Raw genomic sequence first — 16,027 nt, 5'->3', positions numbered from 1 at the left:
TTCTAGCAATAACAATCTGTAAGCAACTTTCCCAATCTTTTCCAACACCTCAAAAGGGTCAAATATCTGAGACTCAATTTTTGGTTTTTCCTCAAAGCAACAGAACTTTGCCTGTAAGGTTGTAACTTAACCAAAGCTAAATCACCCACCTCCAAATGGGTATCCCTACGTTTCTTATCTGTTTGTAGCTTCATATAGTTTTGAGATTGATTTAATTTCATTTATAGCTTTGTTAACAAAGCATCATGGGCCTTGAGGGACTACTGTAAGTCTGGAGGATCCTTCTCATTATACTCGTACCTGATTAGAGAAGGGGCTAACTTACCATAGACTGCTTGATAAGGAGACATTGAAATGCTGTGATGAAAAGCTGAATTATACCAATATTGGGCCCATGGTAACAAATTAGACCAATCTTTAGGATGGTCAAAAACAAAACACCTCAAGTACATTTCCAGAGTTTTGTTTAAATTTTTGGTTTGACCATCAGATTAGGGGTGATAAGCCGAAGTCATAGCCAAAGAGGTGCCTAACGACTTAAACAATTGTTTCCAAAAGTTGCTGATAAAGACTCTATCTCTATCAGAGACTATGATTTTGGGAAAGCCATATAACTTAACAATATTTTGTATAAAAGTTGTTGCCACGCTTTGACTGTTAAATCCATATTTTAAGGGGATAAAGTGGGCAAATTTAGATAATTTGTCTATTACCATCATGATGTTAGAATATCCGTGAGAGAGGTGTAAGCAAGTGATGAAGTCCATTGCAATATCCTCCCAAATAAGGTTCAAAATTGGCAGTGGCTGTAGAAGGCCAGCAGGTAAAGATTGTGAGACTTTAGCTTATTGGCAAATGACACATTGATGTGATTCTCATTGCACAAGGGCTGACTTAGGATCTTTAGGGTTAGAACCAATTATGACCACGAGATATTTTTGTGGGCAGAATTGGGTATTCTTTTTGAAAATTGGGTGAAGAAGAAAGGAATAAGGGGTGAATCTAAAAGTGGAAGGAAAGAATCACTCTTTCCAAAGGAGGCAACAAACAAAGGAGGCAAAATCCTTTGATACAGCCAAGGGTTCTTGAATCACTCAAGAACTAGGAGAATCACTCTCATTATTAAATAAAAAATTGAATTTCTGAACAAAACTTAACTTGATTTCATTGATAAGAAATGGTTCAGCTTATATAGGACCTTTAACCATTAGGATTACAAAAGACCATTAATTGTCATTATATTCCACTAGTGCTAATAATAAACCAATCAAGCTAATAATTGTCCATTACCTAATGCCTGATTATAACTGAAATTGGGGCAGCCAAAAAGTCATCTAAAAGTATTCAGCAAGGTCCTCTTAGTTTTCTAAAGGTTGGTTCTTAAGATGTCAAATGGCCCTTATTTAAATAAAAGAAATTGCATTAATCTGGCGCATTAGTCCTCTTCCATTTGGGCCATGATGCAATTTACAACTTTTGTCTTTTCTCCTTCAAACTTGGGCTTGTACTCAAATAATATTGACAACACTTGCTGCAGAGCTTCTTTTGCTTTCCTCACTTTAGACCTTGTCATAGGTCCTCCAAGTTCTTCAAGTGGATCCTTGTCCTTGCTCATTGTCACATCTCCATCACACATTCTTGAATAACTTTTCGGATATCCTCTTTCATTTTGGGCCAATAAAACTGAGCACTAATTCTCTTCAAGATTCTTGTAATTCCAGCATGGCCTCCCACTTTTGAAGTATGAAAATCTGTCAGGATCATTTGGAGTAATTTCTCATCCCTTGGCAACATAATTCTCCCTTTCCAAGTAATCATATCGTGTTGGACAACATAGTCCCCACTTTTCCCTGCATTCTTAATACAATCTTGATAAATTTTGCTCAATATTGCATAAGTTTTTGTAGCAGCCGCTACTGATTGAAACCAAGTATGTGAAGGTGCAGACCAAGCCATTGCTAAACTTTGGGACAAGGCATCAACAGGGATGTTTTCCTTTAAAGGAGAATATTGAATTTTGAAGTCATACCCTAAGAATTTGGGTAACCACTGTTGTTGCTTAGGGGTCTGAAGTGTTTGTTCTAAAAGTTCTTTCAAACTTTTTTGGTTCGTTTTAATAAAAAAACTGATGGCCCAACAAGTAATGCCTGAATTTGGACAAGGTCTCCGTGATTGCATAAAATTCTCTAGTATAGATAAATTGTTTTTTGCATTCTTGGAGATAGCTTCTTAGAAAAATAAGCAATGGGGTGCTTATTTTGACTTAAGACAACACCAATACCATACCCTGAAGCATCGATTTCCAAAACAAAAGGTGTAGCAAAATTCGGAATTGTTAACATTGGTGTTGTGGTAAGAGTTATTTTCAATGCCTCAAATGCTTGATCTGCTGTTGAAGACCATTTAAAAGAGTCTTTCTTTAGGAGATTGCTGAGAGGGGCAACTATCTGAGCATAACCCTTTACAAAACGTCGGTAATATCCTATAAGGACCAAAAAGCCACGCAGTTGTTTCAAGGTTTTTGGCTTCAACCAATTAATGACTGCTGTCAGCTTGTTCGTGTCCATTGCCACTCCATCTCCTGATAAAGTGTGACCCAAATAACCAATCTGTTGTACGCCAAATGTACATTTGGAAAATTTGGCAAAGAGTTGGTTCTTTTGAAGAATCTTGAGCACGACTTCAAGATGGTAAAGGTGATCCTTCCAATTAGTGTTATACACTAATATATCATCAACAAACACCAGGACAAACCTCCTTAATATGCCACTGAAAATTTGATTCATTAAGTCTTGGAAAGTTGCATGCGCATTAGATAAACCAAAGGGCATGACCAACCATTTGTATAGCCCTTGATGAGTTCGAAAAGCCATTTTGAAACGATCATCCAGATTTAGCAAAATTTGGTAATAGCCCGAGCATAGATCCAATTTCGAAAAATAGCGAGCTCCATACAATTCATTAATGAGTTCATCGACTATAGGAATAGGAAAGCTATCCTTGATAGTGATGGCATTGAGAGCTCTAAAATCATTACATACACGTCAGGTGCCATCTTTCTTTTTGACCAAAATAATTGGAGAGGAAAATGGACTAGAGCTTGGCTGAATTAGACCCTCCAAAAGCATGCCTTGCACCAATTTTTCAATTTCCTCTTTTTGACTATGAGGGTATCTATAGGGATTCACTTTCACATGATTAGAACCTTCTAGTAGAGGAATGGAATGAACATGGGAACGAGGTGGGGGTAATCCACTAGAAAGAGCAAAAAATGAGTTGTATGTGTGTAATAAAAGAGCAAATTTGGGCTCCATGTCCTCTATCAGCGGTAACAGAGACACTAATTTCATATCCTCATGTATCACTTGCATGCTATAAATTTCAGCAATAGCATTAGTATGCACCATGCACTAGATGTGATGCAGTTGAGCTGAATTTGCCACCATATCTCTATCACCTTGAAATGTGATATATTTCCCGTCATGTAAGAATTTAATTTGGAGTGACTCATAATCTGCAAGATGAGGGCCCATTGTTTTAAGCCAACTTGCACCAAGGATGAGATCAACACATGAAATGGGAAGTAAAATGACTGGTAATGTAAAAACATGCCTTTGTGTCTGGAGAGTGAAATTTTGTATTAACCCTTCTAATTCCATATAATGACCATTTTCGACCATCACCTTGAACATGGGTGCTAGCTCAATTGGAAGTTTCAAACATTTGGCAACTCAAGGTTGTAAGAAATTGTCAGAACTACTGCCATCAATCAACAATGTAATTGGTAGTGTGCCCACATGTGCTATAAATTTAATAATACCCATTCGTAAGCCCCCTTTCAAAGCATTAAGAGACAAATGATGATCCTCGCTCTTTGCTAATTCACTCCTATACCTTGGGCATCAATATTTCCCACCGAATCAGAATCCTCTTCACTCAATTGTAATACATATAACTGTCGGTTGGAGCAATTGTGGCTGAAAGAGAACTTCTCATCACAAAAATAACACAAACCCTTTTCTCAATGCAATTGCATTTCAGTTGGACTTATGCGTCTCACATTGGCACTTTTGTGTGGTGGTCTTGGGGGGTTGGGCAATAATGGAGGTAAGGTGGGTTTTGCCATAGGCACTGTGAGTTTTGGAGTTATTTTGGTTGTTGCAGCATTTGAAGAGCTACTAATAAAAAATGGAGGATATTTGCTTGAATACGAAAGAGGAGCTTTCGAAGGTGGCATATACTTTTCTTCATTTAACCTGGCTAAGGCCACTACTCGAAGTAAACTGGGAGGAGATAAAGCCATGACATCTCTCTTAATATTAACATTTAAACCACTAAGAAAACAGTTCAAGATAGCTTCATCAGAGAGGCCTACAGAACGATTTGCTAATGACATAAATTTTAAGTGGTAATCAGAAACTGACCCATTCTGTTTTAGCTTAAACAGTAGCCATAGGGCTATCAAAGGGAGAAGGATCAAATTGGGATTCTAAGGCGCGAGTGAGAGCTGGCCACGTTTGCACGACATTCATCTTCTGCGGCATTTGGAACCACGACACTACCTCCTTTTCGAAATGCATAGAGACTATTTCAACACGTTCCCCATCAAGTGTATGGTGATAATTAAAGAATTTATCAGCTTTGAAAATCCAATCCAAAATGGATGAAGAACCATCATAATGGGGAAAACCTAGAGAAATATCTCTGCTCGCAACAACCATCGTTAATGGAGACACTTGGACCGGTGAACTTGAGTGCGAAGAACTTCCATGTGTGTTCGAAGAATTCAACAGTAATTGTTGTAAAACCACTTTAATCTCTTCCATAGATTTTTCTTGCGCCTGATTTCTAATGTCCATTGTTTTTTGGAGATTGTCAAGCGTCATGTTCAAACGACAAATGTCTTCAGCGTGATTGTGAATCTCGGTCTGCACATCTTTCATTCGGGTGTTCTCCGCCATGGAAGTCAATGAAAGCACCAATGTAACAGTGCTAGAAAACCAGAAACAGAGTTCTCCGATAAAACAGTGATAAAAACCAACAAATCTGTAATGGCTCTGATTTATGGGGGGGAAATTTCAATGCCAATACATTTTGAAAAAAAGGAAACAGTATTCAAAGTGAAATAACAATGTTCAAATTGCAGGGGTTGAGCATATAGAGATTGCTCCAACATCCATTCCTGCAATTACAGGGCAACAATGAGATTAGGGGAAGTTAATTGTGGCATTCAGAAAGGTACACAGAGGGAAGAAGGGCTACAGAGAGAATAATCAGGGAGAGAGAATTTTCCATACCAAATTCATTATCCTTCCACTATGAAATCACGCCATTAGCATTTTCCTTTCTTTCACGTGTGCTTCTACGTACACCTCCCTCTGACACGTGGTCTGTAGCTCAACAAACTTTTCCTTGCCCTTCACATTTTCTAATGCATAGTCTCTATTCTTTTTCATATTTATTAAGTTCCATGGTGTGTACCTTTATACTACTTTGAAACTTATCATGAAGTGTGTTCTAAGCTTCTTTGGAACTTGTGGCATTCATTATTATTGAAATTATGTATTCATCCGTGCTTGTTGTAAATAGTATAATTTATTATGCTTATTTTCCTTCAATTCATTCTTTTGACCAATTATTAGTGTAAATGTATTTATTGGATGTATAATGTCATATTCAATAATTTCCCTTAAATCTTGGAAGTAAAATGATATCTTCTTTTAATATTTCAATAATCATAATTTTTTCCGATCATGTAATAGAATAAACGAAGGAGAATTCATATTAACAATGATTTAAGAAAATTTGTTAGAAATAGTCTAACAAGAATTTTTTTAGTAGTTTGATATTATATTTATGATTACTAAATGACCGAACATAATTCTAACATATTAGAATTTTAGAAAAAATAGAAAATGTTATTTGTTTTTTCATGTGAGTTTAGAAGATAAGTTTAATAGGGTTTGTGTAATTGTAGTAAATATAGGTTGCTGAACGTAATTTAGGTCAATTTGACCCAACAATTTAATCTGACCCACATGCATTAGGATAGAGAAAAAATCCACATAAAAAAAGTTCATAGAGTGAAAAATAGAAATAAAAGCTCCATGGATAGGTTTGTGTGGGTCAATCTCAGGTCAAGATAAAGAGCGTTAGGTCAGACTCAAGATGAATTAGCCTTGAGCATTTGTCCAAGGTTGCCTTGACTTGACCATTGATCCTTTCGATCCGAGTTGTCTTGGTTTAACCTTTGGTATGAGTCAACTTAGCTTAACTTTTGACTTAAATTGACTCAACTCGACTTTTATCTAACCCTAATTGAGTCAAACCAACTCAATTCATCTTCTAACCTAGCTAAATTCATCTAAACTTTTGACCAAGATCCAAGTCGAGTCCACCTCAAACCGAATAAAGTCAAATTCACCTCATACTAAATAAGTCAAGTCCACCTTTAACCAAGTCATGTTAGGTCTAAAGTAGTCAAGTAAGTAATATAACAATTTTGAAATATTCTTTTTAGAATTTGAAAAAAAAAAACTTTCTAAACACAATCATATAAAAAAAAATCATTTTTTACAAACTACGAAAAGCCTCTATTATGAAATCTAGAATACGAAGACAATTTTATTGCCATTAAAACAAATCCAAATACCAAACTACCCATTCATACTTTCTTTGCATCCATGGCTAGCCAAATTCAAATCACCACCATCCAACTTCGTTGGAATACGCTTTGAACCTCGATCGAGAAAAACAATAGCAAAAAAAAGAAAATGCAACGGAAACTTTCAAATAAATGCCAACTTTCAAATAAATGCCAAATAATAAAATAGGTATTTTAAAACTTATTGGGGGTGTAATTGGAAATTATAGGTGGTCCAGGACGTAAAAGCTAGAGTTTTCAAGAACTCCAAAGCTGTTTCGTGGTAGGTCATTGTTTCTTGCACCCACAATTACTAAATGCACCCCCAGAGAGAGAGAGACTTAAACACTCTTCACAACCACTACCACCATCGTTACTATCGTGATCACTGCTTCCATCGTCACCATTATTGCAAAGGAAGAAGAAGAGAGGAAACTCTGCATAAAAATAAAAAGAGAGAAAATCCGAAGAAAAACTCATTTTGAACAATTCTTTTTTGAAGATATTTCATATATTTCTAGAAGTTTAATGAAAAACTTCCAGAACATATTTTATGTAGCGGTATTTCAGAAAATTTATTCCATAGGACATTATATGTGTTTCAGAAAATTTATTCTGGAAATCTCATTCCTTAACATCAATCCATTTGAAAATTGTATTTCGGAAATCATGTTTCAGATTTTTTTTTTCCAGAAATTCTGTTTCAGAAATCTTATTCTGAAAATTTTGTTTGGGAAAACTTTTTCTAGAAAGTTTCGGAAACATATGTTTCGGAAGTCACTTTTACGGATACTAAAAGTGATTATTTTGAAAATTTGATCGGTGCGCGAAGAAATTGACTGAGTGCAGGAACTAAAAGCCGTAGGCATTGCTATAGAGAACAAACACTAATAAGACTTGAGTCCAATCACATAAGTTATTGACAATATTTTTAATATAAGGATAATGAATTTATAGATCTTTACTTTTATATAATATTTTATTTTTTCATTTCTATTTAATGTGGAACTTAAACTCACACTTATATTCTTAAAATATATATATATATATATATATATATATATATATATATAATTATTCATCGATAATTATATTAATTGTGTTCTGGTTTGAACGGGAAAAAAGAATGAAGATGAGCAAATTCTGATATTGCATGAATGAAAAAATGGAGTTATAGGTGTTGTGGTAAAGCCCTTAGATGTGGAAAGTTTGCAGAATGTGGTGGGTAAGTTGATGTAATGCCCTAAAGAGTAGATGTGTAGTGTCTTTTCTATGGCCCACACTCCATATAGCTTGGTCCTCTGCAGATATATCATAGATGCTTATGCTTTGTTGGGAATCATAATCCAAAGATACTTTGGATGTGGAGAAAAAGGCATTAGCTAGTTACCACCCATCTAATTCAACGAACAATTAATAAAATAAATACCCTAACACAGAATTGTGCAGGAGGTTCAATCACACAACAATTGGTATTCAATTCTATGTCAATCTAACCATAATTATTACAATACCACTAAAAATCTTAGCGAAAGCGTCGTGGTAAAGAAAAAGACCCCATCATCAAGGGCTTGGTCGGCAAAAAGATGGGCAACTACAAAACATGTATATGATGAGGGAATCAATCAACCATGTGTGACACTCTCAATACATACATATACATATCAACTACGTACTTTTCTAGGTCTTATAGTTGGTGCTAATTAAAATCACTTTTAATACGCCACAACATATCAATTTGAAAGTCCCATCAATATTTTTGAACAATTAAATCACTTAAAATTCACCTTTTAAAGTTTTTAGTTTATTAATTATGGTTTAATTTAGTTAAAATAGTTAGGAATCCAAACTTAAGTTTAAATCCTACATTGATTAAAGATAAGAAAGTTAAACACAGATAATGATGGTAAGTTATAAATTTATTGTCAAAATTAAGTGTTATGCATTTATACTTTAAATATTTACTATCAATGTCTATACTTTTGCAAATATTTACAAAAATGTCACCAGTGACATCTTTAAATTACTTGCAAAACTATAGATGTAGGTTCTTTAAAGAACCAAAACCTATATTATTATATGTTTTAGTTCTTTATAGAATCGAAGCATATACCGGTATAGGCTTCAATTATTTTAGAATTGAAGCCTATAGTTGTGTGAAAATTTTCAAAAATGCTACCAAGCTGTGAAAGATTTCGGTTTTTTTGAAATCGAAGCATATTAGGCGATTTTGAAAGTATTTTTTACACTGGGCTCAAGTTAACATCAAAAGTTTAGATCCTTTGTAGATCATACTTACACTCTTGTGTCAAACTAGTGAGTTATACGTATAGATGATCCCTACATCTAGTGGAAATTAGACAAGAAATTAAGTGATGGTTAAACATCCATGGTGTATCTTTACAACTAAGTTGGATATACTAGTGGTGGTTGATGAAGCTCGAGATGTTTTACTCAACTGCATGTTCCCAATACAAAAGTTTAACTAGTGAGAGACATCAAATACATTTCTTACCTTTCCAATATATTATTTTTAAGTAAAGACATCATGTCAAGTGATCATATTTTATTCACACATTTATAGTTTTATTGTACATTGAAAACATTTTCCATATATTTCATTTTCAAATTTTAACTCGTTTTCTTTAAGTAGCAATAAATTTGGATCAATGTATATATTTACTTTCATTTTATGTTTTCGGCTAATATGATATTTGCTCATTGTTTTGGTTATAACTCTTAACCAATTAAAGTTTAAAAACTCACAACAAATTAATTTAGAATAAAAACCAATAGGTAGAAACATGTAAACAATTTTTACGAACATAACTAAAATGATCAAATTAACGCCTTAAAGGGTTAATCCATATGAATCAAGAACAAGTGGCACTACAAGAAAATATTTAAATAACAACCAATTTTAGAGACAAAATAATTGGTAACTATAGTGACTAATTTAGATACTTTATAAACTAAAAATCATTGGTCTCTAAAATAATCACTATTATGAATAAAAAATTATAATTAGTGACCAATTAATTATATGTGGTTCATGCATAATATTAGCTACCAAAATTTTAGCTTCCAAAATTTTGGCTATCAAAGGAATTAATGTCTAAATTGGTTATATACTATAAATTGGTTTTATCTCTAGTTGATGTAAGACTTCCAACACATATCCCTCACATTGAAACATATACATATTGAGCGTAAGACTAAACATTAATGGATAGTTTAATAATAGTCCGATAGCGGATGGAACAATAGACAATAGATAACAAATTTCTTTGGTATAGGTTTTAACCCATAACTTCAATACCATGTTAAGAGGTGAATTTTAAGTTTAATTTGCTAGAGTTGGGTGATGAAAAGGAGGATGAGGAAGGGGAGGAGAAAGATGATAAGGATGAGGAGAAGGAGTCAGAGGCGACGATGATAGCAAGGCATGAGAAGAATGAGATGAAGAAGAATAAAATGAAAAGAATAGGAAGAAGAAGATTCAATCGTGATGTTTACCGATGATTTTACCGACAACCAAACATGTCGATAATTATCAACAAATATTTACATACCTATTTGCGACAATCAATAATTATTGACGGATTTCACAATCTTTAATAAAATTTATCGACGAATTTTTTGTCATCAATCATCTATCGGTAAATATAAATTATAGGTAAACCAACTGATTTTGTTTATTGATATCCATTTTTATAGAAATCAAATATTTCTACTTTGTCATTAAAGACATAAATCAAAATTAGATATGGAGACCGTTGAACAATTTAAAGTAAACATTTTAGTTCACTAATTACTTTAAGAGTTCAATAAAATAATCTCCAATAATGTTTTATGAAATATATTTTTAACCATTCTTTAACAATAGATCACATCCATATATTAATTGTTGATACATATACCACTTTATTTTTATAATTGACCTAGTTCATACATCATCACCTAAGTGTCATAAGAAAGTTTAAAAAATGATATTCAAACTTGAACGAAAGACTCACAACTAGAAGTTAAAAAGCATGAACTTCTGCATATTATGCATTTTAACATGTAGCAGTTAGCATAGAAGAGATATTCCAAAAAGCTTGGGTCGGTAAGAAAGGAAATTGTGATGAAAGAAAAAAGAGAAAGAAATGATGACAGAGAAAGGATAAGCACGCATGGGAAAGAAGAGAATCAACAACAAAATTCCAAAGAGGAATAGATATACATAGAGATACAGTTGCAGGCATCACAGACTATATAGACTCATGGCCCTTCTCTTTTTACTGAAAGCGACGTCCCTCACAAACCCAGTCAAACTGCAACCCGTTAAGTTAAGACCACGCATATCAAATTATTGCACTTTCTTAACAATTCCAAAACATTAATTATTCACTTCTCAAAAATCTCTTTCACAATTCAAAACCCTACACATTCTCTTTCCACCCTTTTCAAAAGGAAAAAACACCTCAATAACTTATATAATATTGAATCTCCCATGATAAAAGAAAGAAAAAAGGTTGGTGCAAAACATATTATATCTAAAATAGAGCCTGAGAATTGTGTGAATGTTCCCATAAAAAGTGGTGGCATGTGAAACACTATTGTGTGGGACAAAGCATGAAAATGTAGTGATGCAATGTGGTAGAGTATATAGCAAAGGTGATTGGAGAGGGTGAAGTGAAGTGGGGCTATAGTGAGTGATGTGATGAAGGTGGAGCTGAGTTAGTTGCCTTTAGTTCCCTGTCAACTCGCACATGACCACCACGTGAAGTGCTACAACTTTCAACTTCTTCCATCCACTCATTTCTTCCATTGCATATATCATCATCCTAAACACCTTATTAGCTTTTCATCAAAAACCAAACATTATTAAAACTAGGTTCTTTCTCTTCTCCCTCTTCTTTACCCTTCTCTCTGATGTGTTACTGTTTTTGCTGTCTTTCTCAAACTGCAGCACTACCCTCATGAATTCCCGGTTGTACAATCACAATATCTTCATCTTCACCCTCACAACATACACATACATGTTAATTAATTAGCTCCTCCAAAAGGGTTGTAGGGTTACTACTCCAAGAGTGAGGGAGAGAGTACTGCACTATGCAATCTCAAACTTCGGATACGTTTCCCTCTCACTGTGAAAACGAACCAATTTCCTGCTATGACCCAGCATTTTACTACACCAGACCCTTTTCCATTGACTCTGAAAGCAACCCAACGTCCAAACAAGAAAACAACCCTCACCTTCCTCCTTTGTCCTTTTTCCACTTTCCTTCTCCTCCTCCCTTTGAAGACTCTCAAATTTTCCTCGAACAACACCACGATTTCCTCCTTCAGTTTCACCATAAACCCCCCGAGCCTGAACCAGTTAATCTTGCCGCGGAGACTTCTGTTAAGAAGAATACTCAAACCCCCAGAAAAAGGCCTGCCAAGAGAGACAGACACAGCAAGATCAGCACCGCGAGAGGACTCAGGGATAGGAGAATGAGACTTTCCCTTGATGTTGCAAAGAGGTTTTTCGGTTTGCAAGATATGCTAGGCTTTGACAAAGCTAGCAAGACCGTGGAGTGGTTACTGAACCAAGCAAAAGCTGAAATCCATCGTCTGGCGAAGGAGAAAAAGAAGCAGAAGAAGAGTGTTCACCGCAGCTGCAGCAGTGCTGGTTCGGAATGTGAAGAAGGTGTGTCTAGTCTTGATGAGGTTGCAGTGAGTAGAGATGAAAAAGAAGCAGAAGAGAGAGTGGACAAAGCGATGAAGAGAAGGGTTAAGCATTCTAGGAAGATCAGTGCTTTCCACCCTCTTGCAAGGGAGTGCAGAGAAAGGGCAAGAGAGAGGGCAAGAGAGAGGACAAGACAAAAGATGAGAAGTCGTGGCCTGGCTGAAGAATCAAAGCCATGTAGAGAGGAAGCAAATCAAAATCTGATCCAATTGGGTTCTTGGAAACCCTCAGAAACTGCAGAAGAATTTGGTAGCAAGAGCCATAGTGTTCATCCTTCCTTGGACGTGATCACTGAGGGTAAAGAACATGGCTACTACTACACAAAGGAGCATGATGATGATGATTCTTTGGTTATCTTGAGCAAATGGAGCCCCTCCTTGATCTTCAATAACTATGGATTCTCTCACGACGTAAGTCCCAATTGGTGTTTAGATAACTTCCTTCCACAATTACTTAGTACATAATTTTCATACACTGCTACAAGAAAACGAACAAGTAATGCTTGAATCTGAGTATATAAACATTAACAAAGATGATTTAAACTAAATGGGTGTTTAGATCAAGTCCAACACTCACAATTTTCTCCAAAATCACGTCAAAAAAGAAACAAAAACACACAGAACCAGATACTTATTGCTTCCACGTCCACGTTTTAGAGTCAAATTGGAACATGCTATGAGTTATATATGTAGTTTGGGAAATAGACACAATTAAGGCAAGGAATGACCAGATTCAACATTTTAACGAAAAACCATCTCCAAAACTTCGTTTTGCTTACTCAAACTATTTTACATGAGCAAGTGCATGGTCAAAATAACATGGTGCTGACTAGTCAACGGTGTTTTTGCAGCACCAATTTGCAGAATTTCAGTCCTTGGGAAAGCCATGGGAGACCTAGAACAATCACATCTCATATATCTGATGTGCCGACGGAAGCCTGCTATGTATTTCTTTACTTTCTCTTTCAGAATTTAACGGAGTAAGGTACCCTCAACAACATCTATGATGAATCTGAAGAAAACAAATTATATAAAACGGTTGTATTTTGATCTCTATAACACGTTTCCTTTTCCATGTTTCTGCTCTGATCGTATCTACCTACTTGTTCAGTGTCATGGTACAGATTCAATAGTTCGTATAACGGCCTTATGCATGTTTCTAGTTAAGAAAAATGACCAATGTCTCAGTGTTTACTGTAACCTGGTTCAATGCATTGATTTTACCACCTTAAACATCATGTTTCAAATGCATTTACATGGTTTTTTGTCCTTTTTTGTGATGTATTGGCATATTTTCAGAAATTTAAAATAAGTCCAATAAGAATAGGATAATATTGGGTCACTTCTCAGATGTGGGTAGCATCCCGAGTGTCTTCTAGTATGTGATATTAATCTTTATAGATGTGACTGAATAGACACTTGGGTGATCCACATTCCCTTTAATGCAAAGATTAAAATTGACTTTGTCATTTGAATATATTCAACATATACAGTATTATCAACTCAGTAGAAAAATATTGAGGAATATAATGATGAAACTAAACATGGACAAATAAATAAATTATTTGAATATATATATATATATATATATATATATATATATATTAATGACACTTTAACATATTTCTTTTAATACCTAGGGCTTGAAATAATGTTGGACTAAAACTTAAGGCTTATATACTATGATATCCCTCGTATTTATTGAAGGAGTTTGTACTTTAAAATAGAATAATTATAACAGTCCATTAAAAAATTGTTAGAATGTATGAGCACCGAATTATATTTCATACCTTGAGAAAATGTAGATAAGATAAATGACAATGTAACATGAATAATACAGAGATAAAAATAAAATAAAATAGGTGCCTAATATTTTTTTTGTGATATATGGGTGTGAATGTATCATTATGTATTTTATGATAATTCTCATTAAAAGTGGGTTTATCTAATTTATCTTAAATGAAAATAGTACTAAGAGAACTCTATAAAACACCATTGATTCAATTACTTTATATATTTTTTTATGAAAATTTTTTAACTCCATTTTACTTCATAAAATTTAGCTTGTTATCATTTAAAGTGCATGCATATGTCAAATTATTAATAAAAACATAATACATTCATATCTTGCTTTGAAGGGACTGTCATCTGAATTTTTTTTTTTTTTTTTTTTTTGGAAAACTGTGTGTGTTGTTTAACTTGAAGACCGAAAGAGCTAAAACAACACAGTGACATGCATTTAGTTAGCTAATCCTTGCACTTATATTCTTAATAGTGTATGTCTTGGTTCTTGAATTAATTACTGAAGCTAATATGTTCTCTTGTTGTACTAATTCACAGATTGCAATTAAGTGAAATTAAAATGCATTTCTCAACTGTTTGATGCAACTTTTCAGCCACATATCTCCATTCACCTATTAAGAAGAAAAAAAATCTTATTAAGAGTAATTAAAAATAAGCAATCTTTAACATTATAGTGATGTGCTCACAAGTATTGTGGGCTAATTAAAAATAGGTTTAGGAAAGATAGTTTACTTATTGGTTAAAAAAATTTAGTGATAAAATTAGAAGGCTTGCAAGTCCTAGTTGCATAATGAAGCATAATTAACAAAGACTTGTATATAGTGCCAAATGAACCACATATGAAGACTTGTTGTTAGCATATTAGTTAAAATATTCAATAGTTGTAGAAAAAAAAAAAACATATTTTTCTTTGACTTAAAATAATTACTTAATTGTAGTGTGTAGTGCTTTTCAAATCTAGTTCCATGACTTGTTTTGTTTATTGTTTAACTTTGTATGGCTAAATTTATTGATGCAACCATTAAGTAGTTAATATGATGAGTTTTTCTTGAGATATTGGAATTCAAATTTATATGAATTGAGTTCAAAGTCCTAGTATTGTATCTCTTCAATAAATTCTTCTTGAAAGAACCATCACTTCGTTCCTTCAGATCTCAGTGAAGTGTTGTCATTTATTCAAAACATAAGTTTGACGTTTTATAAGGCATAAAACACTCGTAATAAGGTTTTGCTTTTGAAGAAAACTAGGTAATGTTACTTGTTTCACCATTCTTAAATGAAAGGTGAAAATTTACCACAATAACTTCCATCAACTTTTGATGTTCACCATTATTTAATTGTGTGAACTATCGAAGTAAAACACTTTTTTTTTAACTGAAAAAACAGCTTTGCAAACTCTTACAAACAATACATTCTATTGTGTGTTGTCTTGTTTTGAAACAACATTGTATCCTTTTAGATATGCTCTGGAATTGATTTACACACATAATTTAGAGGAAACAGGGAAAGTTGTGACAATTAATTTACCATACATTAAAACAGAATTTGAGAACTGTTTGATAAGGAGAATTTCCTTTTTCTCTGTTTTCTGTAATGCAGTTATTAGGTATACCTATTCTCTTAGGTTGTTGTGACAGCAGTTTTCTCTTTTCTTTTTTCTGTTTTCTTTACTGTTAAGTGTGGATGACTACTACAAGTTTAGCTTCTTTTTTTGGAGTCATTAGTTTTCTTTAATCAGATCCTCAAATCAAGAAAAGAAAATTAAAAAAAAAAAAAATACTAGTAATGTTACAATGTTAATATTTTTGCAGAGTAAAGGTAAGTTGTAATAATTTCAGGTAACTATAATGGCTATTCCTTTTTTTT

The 16,027-nt window shown here is 33.8% G+C and overlaps 1 protein-coding gene and 1 pseudogene across 1 annotated transcript; one reads left to right on the top strand and one right to left on the bottom strand.

Moving 5' to 3' along the window:
- Positions 1–3,044: 3,044 nt before the first annotated feature.
- Positions 3,045–4,303, bottom strand: LOC146883480 (uncharacterized; annotated as a pseudogene).
- A 6,916-nt stretch (positions 4,304–11,219) lies between these two features.
- On the top strand, positions 11,220–13,639 carry LOC114195865 (uncharacterized). The gene is made up of 2 exons (XM_028086284.2): positions 11,220–12,769; positions 13,210–13,639. Exons 1-2 carry the CDS (start codon positions 11,741–11,743, stop codon positions 13,255–13,257), a joined length of 1,077 nt encoding a protein of 358 aa, XP_027942085.1. The 5' UTR covers positions 11,220–11,740; the 3' UTR covers positions 13,258–13,639.
- The last annotated feature ends 2,388 nt before the right edge of the window (positions 13,640–16,027 follow it).

This window comes from Vigna unguiculata, chromosome 9 (genome assembly GCF_037176805.1).
Source record: "Vigna unguiculata cultivar grain cowpea cultivar isolate G323 ecotype 2 chromosome 9, ASM3717680v1, whole genome shotgun sequence".
Classification (NCBI taxonomy): Eukaryota; Viridiplantae; Streptophyta; class Magnoliopsida; order Fabales; family Fabaceae; genus Vigna; species Vigna unguiculata.
This window is presented reverse-complemented; position numbering and strand designations above follow the sequence as displayed.

Excerpts from the sequence above, each read along its gene's own strand:
- LOC114195865 (XM_028086284.2), top strand. The coding sequence starts at position 11,741 with ATGCAATCTCAAACTTCGGATACGTTTCCCTCTCACTGTGAAAACGAA. Across the intron at positions 12,770-13,209 it reads ACTATGGATTCTCTCACGAC|CACCAATTTGCAGAATTTCA; the intron begins GTAAGTCCCAAT and ends GTGTTTTTGCAG.